At 36.5% G+C, this 25,531-nt stretch overlaps 2 protein-coding genes across 2 annotated transcripts; both read left to right on the top strand.

Annotated features, from left to right (window-relative positions):
• The first annotated feature begins 1,162 nt into the window (after positions 1-1,162).
• Positions 1,163-6,127, top strand: LOC109019842 (phosphoglycerate mutase-like protein 4). Its single transcript, XM_019002215.2, has 7 exons — positions 1,163-1,532; positions 1,638-1,716; positions 2,139-2,189; positions 2,314-2,424; positions 3,669-3,800; positions 5,126-5,201; positions 5,532-6,127. Exons 1-7 carry the CDS (start codon positions 1,315-1,317, stop codon positions 5,753-5,755), a joined length of 891 nt encoding a protein of 296 aa, XP_018857760.2. The 5' UTR covers positions 1,163-1,314; the 3' UTR covers positions 5,756-6,127.
• A 12,311-nt stretch (positions 6,128-18,438) lies between these two features.
• Positions 18,439-25,027, top strand: LOC108983191 (CDPK-related kinase 5-like). The gene is made up of 11 exons (XM_035689383.1): positions 18,439-19,227; positions 20,965-21,095; positions 21,477-21,518; positions 21,719-21,827; positions 22,216-22,294; positions 22,384-22,680; positions 22,761-22,873; positions 22,985-23,092; positions 23,169-23,231; positions 23,324-23,491; positions 24,469-25,027. Exons 1-11 carry the CDS (start codon positions 18,637-18,639, stop codon positions 24,607-24,609), a joined length of 1,842 nt encoding a protein of 613 aa, XP_035545276.1. The 5' UTR covers positions 18,439-18,636; the 3' UTR covers positions 24,610-25,027.
• The last annotated feature ends 504 nt before the right edge of the window (positions 25,028-25,531 follow it).

The raw sequence follows: 25,531 nt of genomic DNA, 5'->3' as shown, positions 1-25,531 counted from the left end.
AAAGGGACTGGTTTCTTTGATATCATTTTACCAATCAGACAATGCTTACCCCGCAATAGAGTTTCCTCAACATCGCCCACTTCTATCACAACTTCTTGATGCTCTTTCTCTATTAACGTTAAATTTCCATATTGAAACGATAATTCATCCGCCATGTTAATGCACACCAATCCTCCCCTGGTTGCAACCAAGGAGACACCTTGCTCATGGCAAACTCTAACTCTCACCTTTGTCACCCAAGAGAGCCCCAAGAGAGAGACTTCCGATGTAGCTTTCCTCTGAGAGATAGATATATAAGAGTATTTAAAGTTGCCTGAAAATCTCACTTTGACCGGCTATAGATATTATAAAGCTCACTCTTTCTCTGTCACTCCCCACTCTAGGGAACTCTAATAGATCTTAATCCCATAACAATTTATGTTCATTCAAATTCTTATCCAAGTTTAAAGATTTCAACTGTAAATGAGGTAAGACACATAAAATGAGACCTTGAATATCTACTGTCTCAACAAAATTTCAGAAGAATAACAATGGTATTATTAACAGAGTAATAATACAGTATTAGGATGCATATCTCCCACACTCCTTTTAAAAAAATAGACTACCATTAACAAGTAAATTTTTATTTACATAAATCCTAAATTTACACATTAATCCAAATGTACACGCCATAAAACTATATCCAATCCCCATATTAAAATTCATAGTTTCATAGAGGAAATCTAACTTATATGCTTCAACTGGGGAATTTAGACAAACAAGTTGTAAGACTGAGAACTCCAAGCCCACGGGCCAACGATGGTCGAACTCCTCGTAGTTAGGTCATGTTTGGATATTATCAGAATTTTTCAAAATTATCAATATTTTCAAAATTTCTTATAATTTGATTTACAAACAACACCTAAATATAAAAAACTTCTCAATTTTAAATTTTAAATTTTTTCATCTAATTATTACATAATCATTATTTAAACACAAAAAATAATGTAATTTTTACAAATTTCAAAATAAAACATAAAAAATAATATAAATTTTATAAATTAAAAAAAAATTAATATTAAAAATTATATTCAAATAATTTTTTTAATTTTTTATTTAATTTTTTTATCTTTCATTTTCTAAAATTTAATAAAATATTTTTCTGTTGACAAAATTTTGAGATGCCGATGGTCCTATGGAGTGGGCACAAACAAGTTGTGCAGAGAATTCCGAGGCCACGGCCCAACGATGTTGAACTCCTCGTAGTCGGAGACGTAACGGAAGCAGATTCTGATTCTAAAATCTCCCGGCTGAGATTCAGATGAATTGGAAGTTATGATCGTACTGCGCATCTGGCGCCCTGCAACTCCGCCACTCCTGTCTTCTCCATTTACTTCTTCACAGCCAATACACCCCCCACCTCCAAACTTGACATTTCCCCTAGCTAAAATCTCTCTCGGATTTAACGGTGCACGCAGCTTAACCTTCACTCGTCGTCGCACAAATCATCAACCAAGAACGGCCAATTCCTACATGGCCGAGGTCGATTCTAGGTCCGATCCGACCCCCCGTTTTCATCCTTCGATTAGAAGATTGTTTTTTTTCTCTATCTTTGTCAATTTTTTTAGCTTTAACATTGAAGTTTTGGTCCTCTGCAGCGTCGTAAATCCAACTAATGCCGAGATAATTGTGGTGCGTCACGGTGAAACAGACTGGAATGCCGATGGAAGAATTCAGGTCCTTCTTTCTTCTTTTCGGAGTTCAAGGTGTAGAAAACTGGCTTGGTTGAGTTTTGAAAAGGCGCCTGTTAATTGGTTTATTTTCTATTTGTATGAGCACCGGTATGTGCCGCTTTTTATTAAAATAAAATACAATTTTATTATTGTTCTGTGTTCTATAAAAGTTGCGTTCTTTCGTATTTCAAGATCAATATTTGTGTTTTATTTTCAAAACTTTACAAATTCAAATGGCATTTATATAGGAAATAGATCATAATCCTACAAATCCCATTTCATCACCCTATGATTGTTATATGGTTTTCCTATCAATCCTATATTTATATATATATATATATATATATATATATATATATATTTATATGGTTTTTGCCTCACTTTTTCCAATATTTCTACTTTTACAAGCAACGCATATCTAAACAGGGACATCTGGATGTTGAACTAAATGATGCTGGAAGACAACAAGCAGCTGCTGTAAGTTATCACCTATAGATTTTACGCGCCTTGGTTTCGCCTCAAAAACCAAGATGGTTATGAGCCTTGTGGAAGTTTCTCTGTTTTGCTTCAACCTTACAACTTAATCTTCTTTTTCTTAAAGGTGGCTGACAGACTATCCAGGGAGCCTAGCATCTCTGTTGTATACTCTTCTGACTTGAAACGAGCTCTCGAAACTGCACAGATAATTGCGGCCAGCTGTGGTGGGCTAGAGGTAAGCATCGAGAAATTACTTTCTTGAAAATTCATATCATTTCATTTTAATTACTAGAACAGATGTGAGGAGATGATTGTGCTGGTTCAATTGTGAATCTTTGATTATAGTTGTGTATAGAGTAATCACTTTGAAGTCATTTTTCTTTGACCTAATCAATTTTACTTTGTAAAGTATGATTTTGTACCACACACGTAGAGGCCTAAAGAAAGCAGCATGAAATAATGATGTTTTGATGATCAACTGAACTAAATTTTCTCGGTAAACTATTTGGGGCTCTCCATGGTTTAAACTCTAACTCGTAGAATCATGGTTTTGATAATCAACCCAGCTAAACATCTTTCATCAACTTCTTGAGGATGGTCTCATTTCTACTGTTGTGCTGTATGTTGGGTCATATTGTTTGCTATAATATAATGATGACTTTCTTTATTGGCATATCAGACTTGAACCACACAATAACAACCTGGGTAGTAGTCCTTGAACCATCTCTTCTAACTACTCATCCTTTTGTAGTAATTTGGGTCTCTTAATCCATATGAGTATTTTTTTTTTTTTTTAATTTGGCCAAGTATAATGTCTAATGGATATTTTCCCTTTATAGGGGAAGTCTTTCTTAGTAAAAGTATTTAGATGAATTTTTTCTAGAATATGATACTGATTCCATGGGTGGTTAAATGAGTGCCTCAATCAACTCATTACCCAGCTATAGAAATTTTTTATATGAGGCTTTTTATAGGAATAAAAGTGTTTCAAATTAAAGGTAAATGGTAATTAATGGTAAATAAGAGATTTATGTAAACTGCAATAGATATCTTTTGTAATATTAGATTCAATAATCGATTTTGTGTAGCAAGAAGTGTCAAATAGTTTTGCTGATGAAGTCTCTCGGTGTTTCTAAGAGTGACCTGGGTGAAAACCACCTATATGGGTGTAGATTAAATTATTAGTAACCTTCCATTGTATGGTCCATAATGCCCTTCAATGACCCCATTTGGTGGAAAAAAAAGGTATTGTTATATGTTATACTCTCTCAATTTTTTGCTTTATCTCTCTTTCATTTATCAGTAGATAATTAAAATATTGCACATTTTGTGGAGTCTGGCAATTTCCATGATATGACACATAAAATTATGCATTGTGAGATCATCAATGACCTAGTTCTCGAGGAATATGCTTTTCAGTGACTTAAGTGATTGGAATTTGGAAAATAGAATGTCACGTTCATTGAATTTTAATTTCAGGTTGTTAAAAAACCTGACCTACGGGAAAGACACTTGGGGGATCTTCAAGGCCTTGTACTACGTGAAGCTGCAAAACTAAGTCCTAAGGCTTACCAGGCTTTTCTAAATCAAAGGACAGATCAGGAAATTCCAGTAAGCACTCTGTTTGTACTTTAGAGTTGCATTGCACTACGTTGTGGAGAATGGGTCAGGCTAGTCCTAACTGGTCCCTTTCAGCAGAAAATCAGAGCTTGAATTTTGACCTACCAACACAGTGTGGATGAAACTACATACATATATCCATATGCATCCTTAGTATTAATATTTCTTACTCCTAGGGGTTGTCTCAAGAGTTAAGGGCCTTGTTCTTGGTGTGTGCTCACCAGGTCTAAGGCTTCAACCTTTGGATGAGAAAAATTTCTAGGGGCCACATCCCATTGGTGTAGAAGCCGATGATTTACTTGATCTATGTGATGTGGGTCCGGAAATTTAACCGATTAAAAGACATGTTTTGTTTTCATGGTCTCCAGGCTTCCTCTTCATAAAAGAATATTAATGTTTCTCATGCTCATTAAAGTCGCAAAATCTATCACAGATTAGGCAGCTGGAGGCATTTCTGATATTGTGTTTAGAATGCTGGATATTTCTTAACTGTTAAGCATGATCAGTCCGATGACTTGGGTTCAAAGGGAAACTGGTGGGCAATCAGCCTCGTTTGTTTTCACATTTATTCTCAACTCATCTCATCTAATTATTACAATTTTTTCAAATTCTCACCCAAAATAAAATAAACAACTCAATTTCTTCAAATCCCAAAACAAAAGTAATATTAAAAAATATATATTCTAACAATATTTTATACAACTTTCAACTTTCATCTCAACTTATCTCATCTTATCTCATCTTATTTGCGAAAACAAATGAAGCCATATATCTTGGCTGGATCAGGTCAGTAGAATCAGGTTGAGATTTGTGCGATACAAATTTGTGGCCAAGTATTATTGGGATCATTTATGCTTTAGACCTCAAGCTGGGATTTGTTTGTCAACTTTAGCTTCCTAGGACTGATTGAACATGAGAATCTTCCAATGCGAAAAACAAGAATTGGGACTCACATAACCCTCCTCTCTCTTGCCCTATTAATACTTATCTAACTAGTCGGGTCCTCTTCCGCATTTGGAGGGAGAGCAGAGGGGAGTTTCACCAAAGATTTGGAGTCCTGATTTTTCTAGAATACTAGTAGAAAGCATAACTTTTTGGCTGATTGTGTAAACATTTTCTTATTGGTAATGTAATCCTTACGATTGAGCTTCTCTATTCAACCCTGACTATTAATGTTGTATGGCATGTGCTAGGACAAATAATGAAATGCTTGGAGAAATACAATTAAATTAATTAGTGACATCGAATGTGCATGAAAATTTAGTTTTGGTAAAAACTGAAGTTATTGCACTCAATCCCTCTCCATTATAATACAGGGTGGTGGGGAAAGTCTTGATCAACTTTATGAGCGTTGCACATCATCATTAGAGAGAATTGGTAAAAAGCATAAAGGTATTTTGCATGTCATTAAGTTCGTCTCTACTTATTACGTTTCCATATGAAATTTACAGAAGTTTTAAAGGTTATGTTTTCATTATTTTCATTACAAGTATGTTCCTTGCCCTTGTTCATTTTTTGGTTACTGTATTTAAGTGCAATGCTGTCCACACAAACTCTACATCTACAATTACCTTAACCATAGCATGGTTGATTTGAACTCCCACTACTTACCTGAGTTTGACTGGGGGAGGCCAATAGAGCTTCAAAATCATTGGGGCTGTATTCGAGTATAAGACACTGAAAGTTAAGAAAGACCAGTTGTAAACTGCTTTCTTAATGTAGGAGAACGAGTGCTCGTGGTTACTCATGGGGGAGTTATCAGAACACTGTACAAGCGAGCTTGTCCAAATGGAAGGCCTCAAGGGAAGGTACTGAATACATCCATCAACATCTTTCGCTTGTCAGACAAGGATGAGTGGACCATAAAATTGTGGGGTGATGTTAGTCATCTCGACAAAACAGGATTTCTGGAGTCGGGTTTTGGTGGGGACAGAACTTCTGGTTAGTTCGTGCATAGTGTGCTATCATTTTGCTGTCACCTATATTTCAAGCATGGCTATGACCAAGATTGAAAACAACTATTTCCAAGCAGCATCGAGCTTTACTTCTACAAGGAACTAAGAACTACCTGCCATTATTGAATGCTCAAGCAACGGGGATTTTTTGCCCCAAATATACCCAGAATTGGGATTATCATTGTTAAGTATATATTTACTTGTACATATTTACTTATCAAAAAAAGTATATATTTACTTCTGATTACTATATTTTCATATGAAAAGTATATTTCTGTCATTACTGTTGTTAAGATATACTCAGAACTACTAAATAATGATGTAATGATGATTTATCTTTCTGCAATGGAAATTTTTAATCAAGTTTGTATCAAAACATGATTTATGCAGTTGTGAATTTGTAACATTGACTTTATGCTTAAAGTTGGCATGGCGATTGCAGTTTATCAGATGCAAGAAAAATAGATTGAAAGGGAAGGATCTATAGGCCTGGTATATGGTATGAAGTCATGCCCCATGACTCAGCACCAGCTCAACATGGTAGCAATTCAAGCATAAGATGAGACTCTAAAGTGTTTGCACATCCAGCATCGGATTGGAGTTGTGATACATACTGGAATTGTTTCTTAAATTGGATGCTTGTTCAAATTTCTGAAATAGTCTTTCAGGGAAGCTAAGTAGTAGCAGTCAGTATGATTTCGCTTTCTAGTTTCACGTCTTTGTTGCTTGTGTTCCGGAATAGTAAAGTTGATGCAAGGCTACTGTCAAGCAGATCCTGGTAAGCCTCCTGTCTCACTCGCCATATATTGGGATCATACGGATCACCGTGTTCATGATTTATATTCAAAATTGCTCGAGTCAACCTTTATCCGAGCCATTGAACCCAAACTCAAATTTGATCTTTTTCCCCCCCTTTTGGCCATCTTTCCAAGTTGTGTCATCATTGCATGTCACTTTCTATTGTAGAGATGAGTGTACAAGCGTGTTCCTAGACACTATTGGTATAATGTGCAAATGGTTTGTTCCAAGATTGATAGGTTATGTTTTATCCACTTAGTTTGAAAGTAGATCACCCGAATCATTCAATGCCTAAAGCCATTGAACATAAAACTAGTATATATTTAGTTTTACATAGCTCATACAAAAGAAAACGATAATATATTTCAATTTTCAACTCAATTATCTACAAAATCAAAAGGTGACTTTGTTTTAGATCTAAAAAAATCATATCTAATTGTGAGGGTTCGGGTCGGTACCAAGTCCTTGGACTTGGCCTTACCCCGAGTGAGTCAAGGGCTCTGCGTCTTCTTGCGGGTGTTAGGACTCAGCTATGTTGGGCGGGGGGTCGACTAGTCGAGAGACTTGGCCTTAACCCACAGCGAGTCTAGGGACTCGACTTCTTTGATCGCGACTCAGGCCTTGTTGAGGGCTCAAGACTCAGAGCCCAACCTGGACACCGCGGCGAATCTAAGGACTCGACTATGTTGGACGAAGGGTCGGCAAATCAAGGGACTTGACCTTATCTCGCAGTGAGTCTAGGGACTCTACTTCTTTGATCGCGAGTCAGGCCTTGTCAAGGGCTCGAGATTCGGAGCCCGACCTGGACCCCACGACAAATCTAGAGACTCGGCTTTGTTGGATGGAGGGTTGGTCAGTCAAGAGACTTGGCCTTTCCCCGCAATGAGTTTAGGTACTCGACTTCATTGCGAGTTTAGAGACTCGACTTTGTTGGAAGGGAGGTCAGCCAGTCGAAAGACTTGGCTTTACCTCACAACAAGTCTAGGGACTCGGCTTTGTTGGACTGGAGGTCAGTCAATCAAGAGACCTAAGACTACGTTTGGGTAGTGAGAATACCTAAGAAGTGTTGAGAATGTTTGTGAATAGTTATGAGCAGAGATTGAAGTGGGTTTGTGGGTCCCATTGAGAGTATTTTGAGTTGTTTGGATGTATGAAGTATGTTGAGTTGTTGACTTTTGGATAGATAATTGAAAAATGTGTGAGTCCCATCAATGATTGATTTTTTTTCAATAATGATTTTTTTTATATATAATAGTAATAAATATTATAGTGATTTTATTTTTTATTTATATATAATAGTGATAAATATTATATTGATTTTGTTTTATTTCATATATAATAGTGATAAATATTATCTTGTCTAAATATTTTTTTTATATATAATCGTGATAAATATTATAGTGATTTTATTTTTTATTTATATTTAATAGTGATAAATATTATAGTGAAATTATTTTTTATTTATATATAATAGTAATAAATATTATAGTGATTTTATTTTTTATTTATATTTAATAGGGATAAATATTATAGTGATTTTATTTTTTAGTTATATATAATATAAATAAATATTATAGTGATTTTATTTTTTATTTATATATAATAGTGATAAATATTATAGTGATTTTATTTTTTATTTATATTTAATAGGGATAAATATTATAGAATGTTTATGAATTGTTATGAGTAGAGATTGAAGTGGGTTTGTGGGTCTCATTGAGAGTATTTTAAATTGTTTAGTATGTGAAGTATTTTCATAAGTACGAGAATACTTGAAGAGTATTGAGAAGATTTTGCTAACCAAACGTAGCCTGGGTAGTGAGAATATCTTAGAAGTGTTGAAAATGTTTGTGAATAGTTATGAGTAGAGATTGTAGTGAGTTTGTGGATCCCATTGAGAGTATTTTGAGTTGTTTGGATGTGTGAAGTATGTTGAGTTGTTGACTTTTGGATAGGTAGTTGAAAAATGTATGGGTCCCATAAATATTATAGTGATTTTATTTTTAGTAATAAATATTATAGTGATTTTTTAATATTAATAAATATTGTAGTGATTTTATTTTATTTTTATATATAATAATGATAAATATTTTAATGATTTTATTTTAAATTTATATATAATAGTGATAAATATTATAATGATTTTATTTTAAATATTATAGTGATTTTATTTTTTATTTATATATAATAGTGATAAATATTATAGTGATTTTTGGAAAGACTTTGATACGAGGATGGTTCATTGCGTTTGGCATGTGGAGTATTTCCAATAGTACGAGAATACTTGAAAAGTGTTGAGGTATGTTGGCTACCCAAACGTAGCCTTGGTCTTACCATGCAGCGAGTCTAGGGACTCGACCTCGTTGCGAGTCTAGGGACTCAGTTTTGTTGGACGGGGGGTCAACTAGTTAAGAGACTTGGCCTTACCCCGCAATGAGTCTAGAGACTCAACTTCACTGTGAGTTTAGGGACTCGACTTAGCTGTGCGTTTAGGGGCTCGGCTTTGTTAGACAGGAGGTCAACAACTCAAGAGACTTTGTCTTACCTCGCAGTGAGTTTAGGGACTCAACTTTTTTGATCGCGAATTAGGCCTTGTCGAGGGCTTGGGATTCAGAGCCTAACCTGGACCCCGCGATGAATCTAGGCACTCGACTTTGTTGGAGGGGGGTCAGTCAATCAAGAGACTGGGTCTTACCCCGCAATGAGTCTAGGGACTCGGTTTTGTTGGACGGGGGGCTACGAGTCAAGAGACTTGGCCTTAAGCGTTGGGCTTTTTGGGAGAGCCTGAAGTGCCCAGACAACAATCGTGAGTGTTGTTCAGTGACTAAAGCCCGATCCCGTCGAGACTCTTCCAGCTCCTTCAGAGCAGACTCCGCCTCCTCCCGAGATCCCTGCAGTTTCCTCTGAGCAGACTCTAATTGCCCTTGGGTCGCTTCTCGGGTGACCAGACTATGCTCGACCCCAATACAGGCCACTTTGAGGCGCTTGTTCGCCAACGACCACTAGCGGATGTTCTCGTTGGCATCAAGCAACAAGCATTTCAGAGCCTTCTTCTTCTCCTTACGCCTCGCGACGACCATTTCCAACTGCTAGTTTTGTTCCTTCATAGACACCACCTCATTGATTAGTTCTTTGTGCTTGGTCTTGAGGTCCTTTATCTTTCGTGTCATCTGCTTCATCTTGAAGCACCCAAAGCGCCCCAAGGTCGCGAGCTCCTGGTTGGCCTCCTTTAGCTCTCCCAGCTCCTCCCTTATCGTCGTAGCCAATTGGTCTGCGGCCTGCAAAAACATAATATAGTATACTAGAGGCGAGCGTCCGAGAAGGCTCGACAGAACCTGTAGAAGGAAAGGAGGGCCTACCTTGGCGAAAAGAGGTTGCAACATCTGACCCACATGCTCAGTGGCAGCAGCACGAGCCATGTCTAGAACCGAAGCCTGGGCCGACATCCCCTCAACCCAAAGCCCCAGAGGAAGAAGAAGGATCGACGACTGCTAGCTGCTAAGAAAAATCGGGAAGAGATCCCCAAGTCTCGTTGCACGGCCCAGTTGCGACTAGAGATGGAGCCTCGAAATCATCGTCCTTACTCAGATCTATTACGACGAATGGGTTTTGGGAATCTGCATCACAATTGGTCCCACTCGGCTAGACAGACGAAAGAGGGTGAGCAGCCCCCATGCTCGGAGAGGTCTGGCACAACCCCCTGGGATTCGGGCCAAGGTAGAACGAGCCTCAACCCCTGGGCGATTAGCCTCGGGCCTTGTCCTTCTCCACCTTTTCCATCTTCTTCCTCATAGTCTTCTTCTTCCAGGTCTTCTTCTTCCTCATCTTCAAAGACGAATTCTCCCCTCACCTCTTCTTGGCTCAAGGCCCGAAAGGGTCTCGACTCTACTACTCGTGGCCCAGCACCAGGGGTCGACTCGCCTTCTGAACCCTCTGGGTCTGCACCCCGGGAAGGTGTCTGCTCTGCTTCTGAGCACCCTGCTGTCGAGTCAGTCTATGGAACCTTGTGGGCCAGCTCCTCCGGGAGAGTGTCTTTGAAAGATGTAAAGGATTCGAATGAACCAGACCTACAAGGGTGGGGGTGCGCCAGGGAATTGAAGAATGCCGCCTAGAGGTCGCAAGCATCCAACTCTTCCTCAGAAGTAAGTAGTGGGTCCGGAAAGGATCTAGCAAAAGTAGGGCGAGCGTCTGTCGAAGAAGAAGACCCGACGGTAGAGCGTGAACAGGTAGGAAATGATGTTGTGCTCTCCCACGTTAAAGGAATCGGTATCTCCGGACGCACAAATTCTCGGTCGCGGCGGGGCCTTTGGCGACTACTCCCCAACCCCCCGGGACAACTCCGAGAAGAATAAGAAGACCCTCTGACCTCACTTCTTGGGCCCATTCGAGACCCATTCTGTCGCCTCTCCCAGCCACCAGAGGAGCCTGAAGCACGTTTCCGCACACGGGGAGAGGGAATATCACCTTAAAAGTTCCTACCAATGGCATATGAGCGATCAAGCGTGGAAAAGAAGTCGCGAATGTTCTAGTCAGATAGAGCTAGATTGGTCTGTGACTCGTTAGGTTGGGCCTTCGCCCAAGCTATCATTGTCTCCAAGCAAGCCTCCTCCCTCTGATTCATGGTAAGTTCCAAACTCGTCGAGGAAGGGAGGAACTCCCAGCATGCCTGAATGAGATACTCCTTGTGGCAGCCTCCCCCTTAGGGTACTCCCAGCCCAAACCCGACACAAAGAAAAACTTTCGAGACCATTCCTTTTCGCTCGAGTGAAACAATCTTTCGGCCAGGAGTCTAGGCTTGGAAATTGTAGATGTTCCCCTTATAGCGATTGGCATGATACACCGACAAGAACTCCCGAGCCGTCAAATCAGGGTACTCATCAATGGTCCCTCTAAGTACCACTCGAAAGATGACACAACTAGATATTAGGAGCCGTCGCGCTTTAGGATGAAGCTGAGCCAAGGCCAGCCCAAGGTAATTGAGAACCTCGTGAATCGGAAGGCAGAGACCGTTGGCAAACATCAGTCGGAAAAGGGCCACCCAAGAAGCCATGTCGTCAGGATACACTGTGTGCTCCTCCCCCCCCGGGGCAGAGAGATATCCAAAACAACAGAGGGAGGAATCTTGTATTTGGCACGAAACGCCTTGAGGTCATCGCCAGAGACGAAGGAGACCCAACATTCCCCCCGAAAGATGGAGCAACAGTGACAACTTTAGGTGCCATAGCAATGGTGAGCCCATACCAGTGGCAGAAGAGGGACGAAAGGAGGGACGGAGAGTAAAGCACGGCGGCAGGAAAATAAACAAAGTGGAATGATTGGGACACGAAGAACATTCGAAGGAAGAAATGGAGGAAGAATAAGGAGCGGGGCGCTTTATATAGCAGAGGGAGGCTGGAGGGTGCGTGGGAAACAAAGCAGTCCTAATAGTAATGAGGTTGGCAAACGCCACGCGGCACCCAGTAACCGAAGCGACAATATGCATGGTAGTTGTCGTGTCAGGAGAGTGGGCGGCATAGACCAATGAGGTCCCAGGACGTGAAGTAAGACAGCTAGCACATCCAATCAATCATCGGGAGAAGGGACGACTGCAGGAAACGAGGAGGGGCATTCATTGAACGTGCGAGTGGCCTCGGGAATCCGAAATGGCAGAAACCAAACTAGTGACCTCGAGAAACTCAACCGGCAGGCAACCATTATTGTGAGTGTTTTGAATTCCCAACACATACCTGCGATAGGAATTCGCAGGGTACTGTGAGGGTGGGATGACCATCTCAGTAAAGCCCAGGCCTAAAGAGCTACGGGAATCCCAGACCCTCGAACAAGACCATGACATGGGCTCAAAGCCCAGACTGAGAGACCCCACATCAGGCCCATAACGACAAACATATCTGGACAGCTTTGGCACCAGGCTCAGATAAGCCAAGAGTCCCGTCTCGGGGCTCGGTGACCTATCGAGCCCTACTTCGAGGCACCATGCGAACTACCCTACGATATGCAGACGGTAGGACGTGCTCGATCGTGGGCACGTCAGACCTAAGGCATGTCATAGTCAATGTGTGGCACGCAACGGTGCACTGTCAGAGTACGAACGACCTGACATGCTACGACTTCCAGTGGCAATTTGAGCCACAGACTGACACACTGTCACAGCAGGGAGGAGTGGTGTCAGGTCAGGCACGACTTAGCACCCCACAACCTCCCTTGGCATAAGTGTCTGAATCATGTATAAATAACAGTCATCCCTCCCACGGGAAGGCTCTCTAGACTTTTTACCATCATCTCTAGTTCCTTAAGCTTTTCCTGTAAAACTCATATGCATCACTAACTTTGGCATCGAAGTGACCCCGGTAGCCACCGGAGTCCATTCTCCCTCCTTGTTGCAGGTGGAGTAGGATTGACAACTATGACACTGCTTGGGCTACGAACACAACCTCAACAATGGTAATATATATCCATACTGGATTTTGTGACAATTTCTATTCTTTTGTTCGACATCAAGTAGTAAGTTAAGAAAAACATATATTTTAAACAAAATATTAATAAATAAATCTAATATTTTTTGCCAAAAAAATAGTGACTTTTCAAAGCCACCTAATATAGCATAGTTTGGGCTTTTCAAGAAAAAAATATTCATCACGGTTCATGGCAATCAAATGTTACAAAATGGAAAGAGGGAATAAATAAGATGATCAGTGTTACCCTTTTGGTTATTTAAATGAGTTCGGGGTTAAGAAGAATCAAATAATTTATTTTTATGGACCAATTAATTCAATTCTAATTTTGATGGGTATCATACTCTAAATTTGGCATACACACGTGTATGACTGTGCTAAAAAAAAAAGGTCAAAACTAAAGGGGTAGATATATATTTTTGAACAATTTATTTGGGAAAACATTATAGAAACAAAGGGATCCCACGAAGAGATACCACAAATTGATGTGACACACTATCACGTGTCATTTTTTTTCTCTCTTTTTTGCCCTACTCCCCAACATCTCCTCCCTCTTTTTTCTTTTTCTTTTTTTCTCTTTTTTTCTTCCTTCTCCCCTTCTCCACGTGCCTCTCCCCTCCTCTCCCATTTTCCCTTACGATGGCCCCTCCGCCACTCTCCCCCCTCTCCGCCATTCTCCCCTCCCTCTTTGTTTATTTTCGCACGGAAGCCCCCTCCTCTGCCACTCTCCTCACTGTCAGCCCCTAATCGTGACCCTCCCAGTGCTGCCGATGTCTTTTTGACGTCAACCCAATACCACCGACAACGGATTGTGGTTTGATTGTGGGTTTGTGGTGGGCGGTGGGTTTGAGAGTGGGTTTCATTGTAATTTTGAATGGATTATGATTTGATTGTGGTTGGATTGTGAGTTTGTGTTAGACGACGGAGATGGTGGTGGGCGTCGGAGCTGAGGGGGTGGGGAGGGAGAGGGGGGGGATAAAAGAGAGAAAGAAAAAAGAAAAAAGAAAAAGGACACGGGGCACTGATAGTGTGTTACATTAGTGTGTATGATCCATTTGTGTCTCTAGCAGTCCTCATTTATTTGCTAACTTATTTAATACATCAAACACATTGCTAATATGGAAGTCTACACATCCACTAGGATGAAAAATATAATGACTCGGAACATTTTATGACTATTTGAGTCCCACGAAAAAGTAAAGTGACTTGTAAATAGATCATTTCTTTCTAGTTTGATCTCTGTGTTGAAAAAAAGTTGACAACAATGCTTTTGTCGAAAACAAAAGATGTTAGGGTTAGAGTTCAGAGTGTCGCAATCCAAGCATCATATTGGAATATATGGGGTAGCAGTCTAGAAGATTTGCTCTCTTATTTCATCTCTTTGTTGCTTGGTTTGCATGTCATATTGAAGTCGATGCAGGGTGTCAGCCAAGCATATAATCATAGCAAGCCTTGCGTCTCATTCACTAAGATCTTTGGATCACTTTCACAACCCATTAGCTATCAAGCTCCTCATATTGCTTCCCATTTTTAGGATTTTGGGTTGAGCTACAAATTTGCCATTTTTTCTTTCCTTCTTTTTTTTTTTTGGCAATATTCCCAAATTTGTTTTGGATACCAATTACGATTAAAAAGATAAATAGGTAAAAACGAGTTTTTTGGCACTATATATGGTCATGTACTAAATTAATGGTTTGTTCCAATCGGTTTCATAAAATTGTAGTGCTTTCCTCCCATCCAAAACTACGATTTCTTTGTGGAAAAATGTTTTAGTCATAAAATAATTATATCAAAATAAATTTATAGACTAACGTATTTTTATGTAGTATGTTAGATTATAAAATTATTTTTATTATAAAATAAATTTAATGTATAAAAAACATGTCAATTTATAAATTTATTTTTATAGATAAAACACTTGGCTCTGTTTGGATAATAAAAATATTTTATTTTACCTTATCTTATCATTATAATTTTTTTAAATTATTATAAAAATATAATAAATAATTTAATTTTTTTAAATATTATAATAATAATAATATTAAAAATAATATTTTATTTAATTTTTAATTTTTATCAAACCTCGTCCATCTCGTGTTATAATGATATTTATTGCGGGTGTACGCAGCGGGAAAGGATGAGAAGGGACCATGGAGCAATTAAGTGCACTCAATTTTAAGGTCTGTGCAAGCCAAGCATGCGCATGATGCGTGGGGCTAAGCACGTACGTAATAATGCACAGGCAGATAAACCAGAGGTTGACAACTTTCTACTTTTTGGGTGCAGTAGATATTAATTCCACTCGTTTTCTTTTCACTTTTCTGAGAGCTATTTCGCCTCTCGAGAATCGAAATATATAAATATATATATTTATATAAATAAAATAAAATAAATACTATTTATACTTATCATTCTTCTTACATAACCATATTTATAATATATCAATTATTAAAAATAATAAAAATTTAAAATCTAAATTAAAAAGAAATACTACAAAATATTTGACCTATTTCTTTATGTTTATCTTTTTATTATATTACTTTAAAAATATAAATTTTAGATAAAAAAAGAATTTACGAGGTTTTGACTTTCCTTTTAACTTTAGAAAGATTGAATTATGGGAACCAACTAATTATGTCTTTTATGAACCTTTTAGGTGGTCAAACTCGATGTTCTATCATGAATTTGCCACTGAAAAAAAAAGTCAAAAAGGAAATTATTGAGTTAAAGAACATATTATTAATTTTAAAATGGCACTAATAATGTTGTCAATAAAAAAGGGGAGTTTCAGGGTCATCATCATTGTCAACGTCATTATAATACATATGTCAGAACAATAGCAAGATCTAACCCAGTTTGATTCGTGTCGTTTTATTTTATGTTATTATTATAATTTTTTTAAATTTTTATATAAAATATAATAAAAAATTTAAAATTTTTAATTTTAAAATAATAATAATATTAAAAAATAATATTTTATTTAATTTTTAATTTCCATCTAAAATCATCTCTTCTCATTATTCAAACTCCATCTTATATTACACACTTTATATATTTAACTATTTTTATTTTTATTTTAATTCTGATAAGTTAATTGAATTGTTATATTACACACATCATACATCATATATTTATGAGTAAAACTAATATGCCGCCCCATTGTGATTGCTCTTTTTGATTCGTTGGTAAAATTTTTTTATTTTTTTACTTAATAATTAAGGAAGTGATTTTAAATATATTGATGTATTTTTTTATTTTTTTTAAAATATTTAAATATATTTAAAAAATTTAAAAAAAAAAACCACTGGACGGTATGCCAAGCGGTAAGAGTGAGGCAGCATAGTAACCCCACTCTATATTTATTATAAAAAAAAATAATTAAAAGAAATATGGTGTATGAAAAGATGTAAGTAGAATTATTTATTTATTTTTAATGTGTTTGCCACTTCCTGCGAAATACTCATTCACAAACACAACTTATGTTGTCTTTCGGTGACAACATGGAAGTTGGTGTCGTGGGCGGCATGCATCAGCTTCTACAGAACAAAAAATAAAAAATAAAAATAATATTTTATAAAAATAAAATAAAATGGATATCTATTCAGTCTTGAATGAACTCATTCTTACGTCATGACAGGGTATACTATTCCTCAGCCCTTCCTAATTAAAGATGGAAAAATAAAACTAAAAAAGAAAATTGAGGAATTTTATAATTAATTTGCAATTAGCAAAATTGTATTACATCATCTATTTTTTCGTTTCGATTTTAATAAATTTATTTTATAATATATATTTAAAAAATTATTTTATTTTTAAATTGATGTACAGAACATACCGAATAAAATATTTATATTATATAATTTTATTTAAAATTTAAAATTTAAAATTAAATCTTATAAATAAAATATTACCATTTAAGTGATGTAGATGATATATTCTATATATCAACTTGAAAATATAATTATTTATATTTGAATTAGGATACAAGTGATCGATAAAATTGTGTCACATTATTTATTTATCATTTTAAATTTAATAAAACATGTGTTTTAATATTATTAAAAGTGTATTTGTAGAATCTATATTTTAAAATTAATTTTATAATTTGATAAATGCTAGTGTTGTTGACTTTCTATTTCAATTGGATTTTTGTTAATTAAAACGAGGTTTTATGTTAATAGACATTTACAAAAATAAATAAATAAATCTATCCCATGTTAAATTGACATAGAAAATTGTGAGGCCTCCTTCTCTTTCAGCCATTCATTAATTGCACATTTACTTCAATTTCATGTGAATTGGACCGCTCTTCTGACAGCTATTCTCTGAACCATCCTTTTCTTGGGCTCAGCAATTTCATTAATACTATAGTACCGCTATATAAAATTATAAAATGTATAAATATTATATAATTATTTTAAAAAAATAAAATTTATTATTAAAAAATTAATTTTTTTTATATAAATTATATATTTATTCATTATTTTTAAAATGATCACACGATACTTATATACTCACGACTAACTGTAAATATCATTTCATGTAATATTATTAAAAGCTTATTCTGAAGTCGACAATTCTTAAATATATGGATATTATTAACAAACACAAGAGACCAAAACATGAGGGGTAAACAAACATTGAATAATTTAATATATACAAACCAAAATTTTATTTTTTATTTTTTATTTTTTTATTATAAAATATATAATATATAAATGATGAATAAAATAGCTCTTAATTTTATTCATATGTTCTCAAAAAACCATTATAACTATTGTTAGTTAGACTTCTTATAAATGGTCATGATATCAAGCTATTGCTCTTTGAAAATTATATATAAAATTTATATATTAGTTTAAGATAATACCTCATATTTATTTTATAGATAAAAAATTTTATAATATAATGGATCACGTTAAAATACAATACAATATAATATAAAATTTTACGTTCAAATTATATATTTATATTTAGGACTCGTTTTAACATTTAGAATATTTTTAGATTTTAAAAATGTGAGAAAAAATTAAATTAAAATATTAAAAAATTAAAATATTATTTTTATATGATTTTTTAATATGATTTTTATTTTAAATTTTTAAAAAAATTGTATTATTTTTTATGTTTTATTTTAAATTTTATATGTATAATTAGATAATAATTAGAAAAAAATAAAAAAAATTATATTTAAGTAATATAAAAATATCAAAAATATAAGAGAATACCCGATTACAGTCTACAGGGACAAGACCTTAGTATTTACTTTGAATTATAATATTGCAATAATTAACGAAGAACAGCCTCGATGCGCGCCACGTGTATTTTGTTTTTAATATATATTGGGAACGCGATTTTTAAAATATTTTTCCTTAAAATAAAATAATAGTTTCTATTACAGATCCCACCCTTTAGCTTTTTCTTTCTCTATCCCACCATTGTAAAGCTTCCAGTCACTCCGAGACAAACCTTTCCTCTCTCTCTCTCTCTCTCTCTCTCTCCTTAGCTCATTTTAAATGTAATTCTCGTAGAATTCCAAATCCATCATCCATAAGAATTGCGATGCTCTGACCTTGAATTGACAGTGAATTCCCGGCACCTCTGCGTTTGGGAGGTTATCGAATGGGTCTCTGCATCTCCCAGCCCCCCGCAAATCCCAGCCCCTCTTCTCTGGAACTTGATCTTCAACCTGTCCAGGACAAGTCTATTCCGGTTCAGAGTAACTCCGTCCCAGCCAAGGATGGCACCAAAACAACCTCCAGCTCCGCCAATGTCGAGAGCCAAAACCCTGCCGGCCACCAGAACGGGAAGAAATCTCCGTTCTTCCCGTTCTACAGTCCCAGTCCGGCGCACTATCTCTTCTCTAAGAAGTCTCCGGCGAGATCTCCGGCAAATGTGAGCTCCAACTCTACTCCTAACCGGTTCTTCAAGCGGCCGTTCCCGCCTCCGTCGCCGGCGAAGCACATACGGGCAGTGCTTGCGAGGCGACACGGCTTGGTGAAGCCGAACGAAGCGTCGATACCGGAAGGGAGCGAGGCGGAGCACGTGAGAGGGCTAGACAAGAGCTTCGGGTTCTCCAAGCACTTCGGGAGCAAGTACGAGCTGGGAGACGAGGTTGGGAGAGGGCATTTCGGGTACACTTGCGCCGCCAAGTTTAAGAAGGGCGAGCTCAAAGGCCAACAGGTCGCCGTAAAAGTCATACCCAAAGCCAAGGTTGGCCTTAATTTCATGTCTAGAATTTTCGCTCTTATTATTCTGGATTTGTTAGTTACTTTACATGAATAGATAAGTTAGTGAATTGTGGTTTCCGCAAATCTGGATCCGTCGGCAGGTTATAATTTAGCTTGTAATCTGGGTGGGAAACGCCAAAAAAAAAAAAAGTTTCTTTGCTCCCTGTGAAAGAGAGCGATTTTATTCACTGTAAGAGTGGTTGTCAGTGGTTCCATGCATTATATGTAATGGTCTTTGATCGCTGTTAGATGTTTTTATTTGATTACGGTGGGAGTGGGGGTCTGACATGATTGGAGTTGAGATTTTTTTAAATAAAACTGGCGCTAGTGGCCCAACCATGACGTGGGAGATTTGATTATGATTATTATTACTTTTGTTGTTAAGTAGAAGTATTTGGTCAACCAATTGTCGGGCTTGGCTACGGAGTATTAGGCTTTAGAAGTAGCCAATTAGATTTAAAGGTTTAGTCCTACAATTGAGTTTTCTCCTTCTTGTTTATTGGTATGAAAGTAATGTCTGGTTTAGATAATTTTTCCATTGGAGGAACATGTAATTCTTTTACCTAGTTACGGAAAAGATGAGATGAGATGAGATGAAAGTTGAATAAAATATTGTTAGAATATTATTTTTTAATATTATTATCGTTTTGAGATTTGAAAAAATTAAATTGTTTATTGTATTTTATGTGGGAATTTGAAAAAGTTGTAATAATTAAATGAGATGAGATGAAATGAAATATTTTTTGTATCCAAACTATTTTTACCATGAACCTGTCATATAATATTTTAAGATTTTTTTAATTTTCCCTAATAGATAGTGAAGTCTGGAAAAATATTCTGCTTCATTACTTGGGTAATTATCACACAATTTTGAAGATAATTCACCTGAATTGGGGGGAATGCTGTGAATAAATGCTCTTACGAATTAGTTCAAGGAACTTGCAGAATGTTCAAGAAAGAGATATGAACAGTTAATAACTTGTGCTAAAAGGTTTCGCTCACACAGGCTTTCGATGTGGGAGATCAACATAGTTAGGCCCCATTTGGATGTTGAGATGGTCTCATTCCATCTCATCTCATCTCATCTCAACATCCAAGCACCACTAAAACACACTTTTCAATTTTAAATTTTCATCTTTTAATCTAATCATTACAATTTTTTCAAACTTCCAAATAAAACACAAAAAACAATTCAACTTTTTCAAATCCCAAAACAAAAATAAGATTAAAAAAATTAGAATTTTAACTTTATAATTTTTTATTCAACTTTTTATTTCTTAATTCAAACTATTTCACTACTATTCACAAATTATTTTACTACTATTCACAGATTTCTCATCCCAACATCCAAATGAGGCAGTGTTTGTCATCGCAATGTTACATAGAGAAGAAATGGTCCATTCTACCCTTTTTTTTTTTTTTTTTATAATGACCCATGGTTTACAAAAAATATGCTTGTACATTTTAGTACAAGTTTTACACTTGCTAGTAGTAAACCAACTTTTAGTCATTGTCGCATCTTCCTTTACCTTGTTGTTCTGACAGGTTTGTTGTCTGTATTGTTAATTGATCCGTTGTTCCTTGCATTTCATTCAACTTGCTATTTTTAGTGTCGGTGGAACTGGAACAAATTTTTATAGCATATAGCACTGTAAGGTGCTGTCTTTTATATTTTGTTACTGTCTAAATTGCTTATCATTGTTTTCATCATTTTTGTTAGATGAACACTGCCATTGCCATTGAGGATGTGAGAAGGGAGGTAAAAATATTGAGAGCATTGAGCAGGCATAACAATCTAGTACAGTTCTATGATGCTTATGAAGACCACGATAATGTGTATATAGTAATGGAGTAAGCTCTTGCTGCAACCCTTTCACCGAATCAGATCCCCCGCTCTTAATATTTTATAGGAAAATGCTTGAGCTGCAACATTCGGTACTACATAGATATACAAACTGACGTGGTACTGTCTTGTGGTAGCGACATGCCGGTCAATTTTGAAAAAAAAAATAGAATCATGAATTGATTGATGAGACACTGACACATGTAGTGTGTTAGTGTCATCAATTTGTATCCCTTTGTAGTACTAATGTAGCAGACATGCTAAAACCCTATTTTACAACTATTGGAAAATATTTTATATATTCTTTTTTCTCCAGTGGGAAGACTCATCCTCAATTGATATGAAATTTTATTTTAACGAACTATGATAAATTTTCATGCATCTCTTAGGTTTTGCAAAGGAGGGGAGCTTTTAGACAGAATACTCTCAAGGTATTTCTTTCTTTGCTTACTTAATAAAAAAAAAAAAAAAACGGTATTTCTTTCTTTGCCAGTAAGACCCAATACTCTTTGAGCCTATTAAATTTGATGGATAAGGAGAGCAAAGGAAACTTATGAAAAAGCTCTCATGTGAAACTCAACTCACTCTCTCTCTCTCTCTCTCTAATGTCATTGTTCCTTTTCTTCTGCAGGGGTGGGAAATACACAGAAGATGATGCAAAGGCTGTCATGATACAAATATTAAATGTTGTTGCATTTTGCCATCTCCAGGGTGTGGTGCACCGTGATCTCAAACCTGAGGTGGGGTATATTCTATTCTTCAATAACTTTAGAAATTAGATTGATTTCTGCTGGAGTCCACCTTTAGACAGAGATTATTCCTTTGATGTAATTGTCTCACAGTAAACCCTTCTAGATGGCTCTAATACATCCCCACCCCCCCCTATAGAGCAAGAATAAACAGAGAAAGTAGTTTGTAAATGCCGGCAGCCTGCAATTTGCCATGATGTATGTGATATGGAAGCTAAGTGAGCATAGACTTTATCTAATGTAGTTAATTTAATGAATCGGTTGTTCAGCGATGCTTGTAGAAAATAACTTCAAAGTTTCTTACCGCATGTGGTTCTTGAGCTCAGGTTTTGTTTTCATTGATTTGTTCTCACCTATGTATAGTTATTTGCTGCATCAGAATTTCCTTTTTACATCAAAGGATGAAAGCTCACAATTGAAGGCCATAGATTTTGGCTTGTCAGATTTTGTGAGACCAGGTTTGTCGTCATCGTCTTAATACCTCTGCATGCTGTTTTGTAGCTCGTTGAATGTGTCAATGGTTTCAAATGTTTCAAATGCTTTGCAGATGAAAGGCTTAATGACATTGTCGGTAGTGCATATTACGTAGCTCCAGAAGTTCTGCATAGATCATACAGTACAGAGGCAGATGTCTGGAGTATTGGTGTAATAGCTTATATCCTGTTATGTGGTAGCCGACCGTTTTGGGCTAGAACTGAATCTGGGATCTTTCGAGCTGTATTAAAAGCTGATCCAAGTTTTGATGAACCACCTTGGCCCTCATTGTCTGTTGAGGCTAAAGATTTTGTTAAGCGCCTATTGAATAAAGACCCACGGAAACGAATGACAGCTGCTCAAGCTCTAAGTATGGTGCCTCATCCACTGCCAAAAGTGCTCAGTTGTTGTTCATATATACCTATAGTTGCTCAAACAGTTCTCTTGCAGGTCATCCTTGGATTAAAAGTTCTAATGGTGTAAAAGTGCCTCTGGATATACTAACATTCAAACTCATGAAGGCTTATATGCGTTCATCATCTCTACGAAAAGCTGCTTTAAGGGTGTGTATACGATGCCATTGGAGATGAATATTGCACTCATTGTTATTTTGCTTGGAAAACAAGATGTGTCTAGTGTGTAAAATTATAACTCCTTTTCATTTTTTGTCACAGGCACTATCTAAAACATTGACAGTAGATGAGCTATTTTATTTGAAGGAGCAGTTTGCACTATTGGAACCAAACAAAAATGGCACCATAAGCTTAGATAATATGAAAGCGGTTGGTTTATTTATATAAGCTTTACATTTAAAACTGAATGTTGTAAGTTATGGTCTCACTCTTTAGCTGTTATCAGGCCTTGATGAAAAATGCCACGGATGCTATGAAGGAGTCACGTGTCCCTGATTTTCTAGTGTCGGTAGGGAGATTAACAACTGAAATGGATGTGACAATTATCTTTCTTTATTGTTCTACTTTAATGGCAAGTTGTGATGCCTCTTTTGGTTGCAGCTTAATGCATTACAATACAGAAGGATGGACTTTGAGGAGTTCTGTGCAGCTGCACTAAGCGTGCATCAACTTGAGGCTCTTGATCGGTGGGAGCAACATGCTCGTTGTGCCTATGAAATTTTTGAGAAGGATGGAAACAGAGCTATTGTCATTGAGGAGTTGGCCTCGGTACGTTTGGTTCAAAAATAAAATAACCCATGCATGTAAGCATGTCAGCCTGTTTGCCTTGGTATGTTTACTTATATTAGCAATGTGCCACTCTATATGTCACTTAACAACAACAGAAGGATGCATTTTGAGTTGGTGTAGATTGGAGAATCAAGTATTTCAGATATCATTTTTCTTTTGGCTGCAATGCAAATATTTGTGCTATTGGGAAAGTTGGTCAGGATTTTTGGATGGAACTGAACAGCATTTTGCAACAAAACTGTGTTGACATGTACTGGGATTGATCATAGCTGCTTCTGAATTTTGATCCTGTAAACACTTTTTTCCATGGTTCTCTTCTTCCTTCTCTTCCCCCTCCTCCTCCCCCCCCCCCAAAAAAAAAAAAAGCTGTGCTACATTTAATTTCTTAATGGAGTTATGAAATCATTGTTTTGGATCACAGCTTAAGAGTGTAAAACGAGTTAGTAGCTTAGTAATTTGCTGAACTTGCAAAAACGTATTTCCGTTTCTGAGGTAATTGTTCATAAATGGTTTATGTAAGACCAAGTTTGGGCTAACCTTGATTTGGTCCATATATGATGGTCTGCGTTGTATTAGTGAACCTTAAGGTTGATTGTCAAGTGATCCCTCTGGTTGATTTTAACTATTTAAATTGATCTGATTGCCTGAGTTAACTTGGTTTTTAAGAGTGCTTTTGATATGAATTAGACGTTTTTGTTCATTAAGTTCAATGTTGAGTTTCCTAACTTCTGTTAATTGGTTTGAAATGCAAACCCATCAACATTCTGTTGGCTTATCCATTTTTCGGAAGTATTACTTCTGATTTTCTCATTAAAATTGGAATATGAACAAAATACTCTTGCATTTTCCCTTTGATTCAGTTTGTTGTTGGACATGGGTGAAGAAACAGTGATGTTTGCATCTTGTCAACAAACATGATGCAGACTGACCTTTTATCTTTTTGCACATTTTTTCAGGAACTTTGCCTCGGCCCTTCAGTCCCTGTCCATGCTGTTCTTCACGATTGGGTTAGGCATACTGATGGAAAGCTGAGTTTTCTTGGGTTTGTCAAATTGTTGCACGGTGTATCTAGCCGAACCCTGGCAAAAGGTCAATAACAGGTTCAAAATCCATGCTAGAGAACCAAGAAGCATTAGTTGTGCTATGCTATCCTGACCTGCAAAATGGCTGGTCATGGGGGATTGAGGCACTTTCTAGGCCCTTTAATATTCATTGATAATTTCCATTCCAATTGGGATCAGCACAGTCAGTTTGGACTATTTTCATCTCAATGGACTGGGCTTGCGTACAGATACTCTCAGGATTGGAGATGACCCCTGTGCTCCTTCAAGCCAAGAAGTCGATGAGTTTTGTGTTTCTTCTGTAAAGCTTTACGTTTAGTTGCAGGTGAGAATATTTCTCAAATGGTTGTTGTTGATCTTCTGATATATTGGAATTGTCTGACATATTCAAAAGTTGTGTTAGATTATACTACATGTTTAGTACTTTTTAATCAGACGTTCCTTCCCATCTTCACTCCTTTCTGTCCAAAGCTAAATGTCATGTAAATCATAGTTCCATTTTCTGTTTAGAGTTTGTTTTAACAAGTCTATCTGGCTTGGACAGAGTGATTTTCTGATTCAGTTTGAGATTATGGGTATTCTTTTTTTGAAGGTGGAATTGTCTTAGACTCTTCTGTAACAGATAATACCTGACAAATCAACACCACATGCAATGAATTTACGGGGAGTTTACAGTGATTGTATCATGTTAGTCTGCATCATGTTTAATAAAATAAGTATGCATGTAATACATCACAATTATGGTTAAATTGTATGCAGAACGATTCATAAATATTGGTATGAAGTTTTTTCTGAGACACTCAAGTTTATAAGCACTAAATCTCTCTCTCGGGGGCAAGATGTTCCTCTTTTCTTCCTACCTAAGACAGTATATTTCGTCTTTTTATTTTTAATTTTTTGTTGGGCATATTATCATATTAAAAACGTTCATTTCTCTTATTATTTTCAGCACTTTGTA

Source organism: Juglans regia, chromosome 4 (genome assembly GCF_001411555.2).
Source record: "Juglans regia cultivar Chandler chromosome 4, Walnut 2.0, whole genome shotgun sequence".
Classification (NCBI taxonomy): Eukaryota; Viridiplantae; Streptophyta; class Magnoliopsida; order Fagales; family Juglandaceae; genus Juglans; species Juglans regia.
This window is presented reverse-complemented; position numbering and strand designations above follow the sequence as displayed.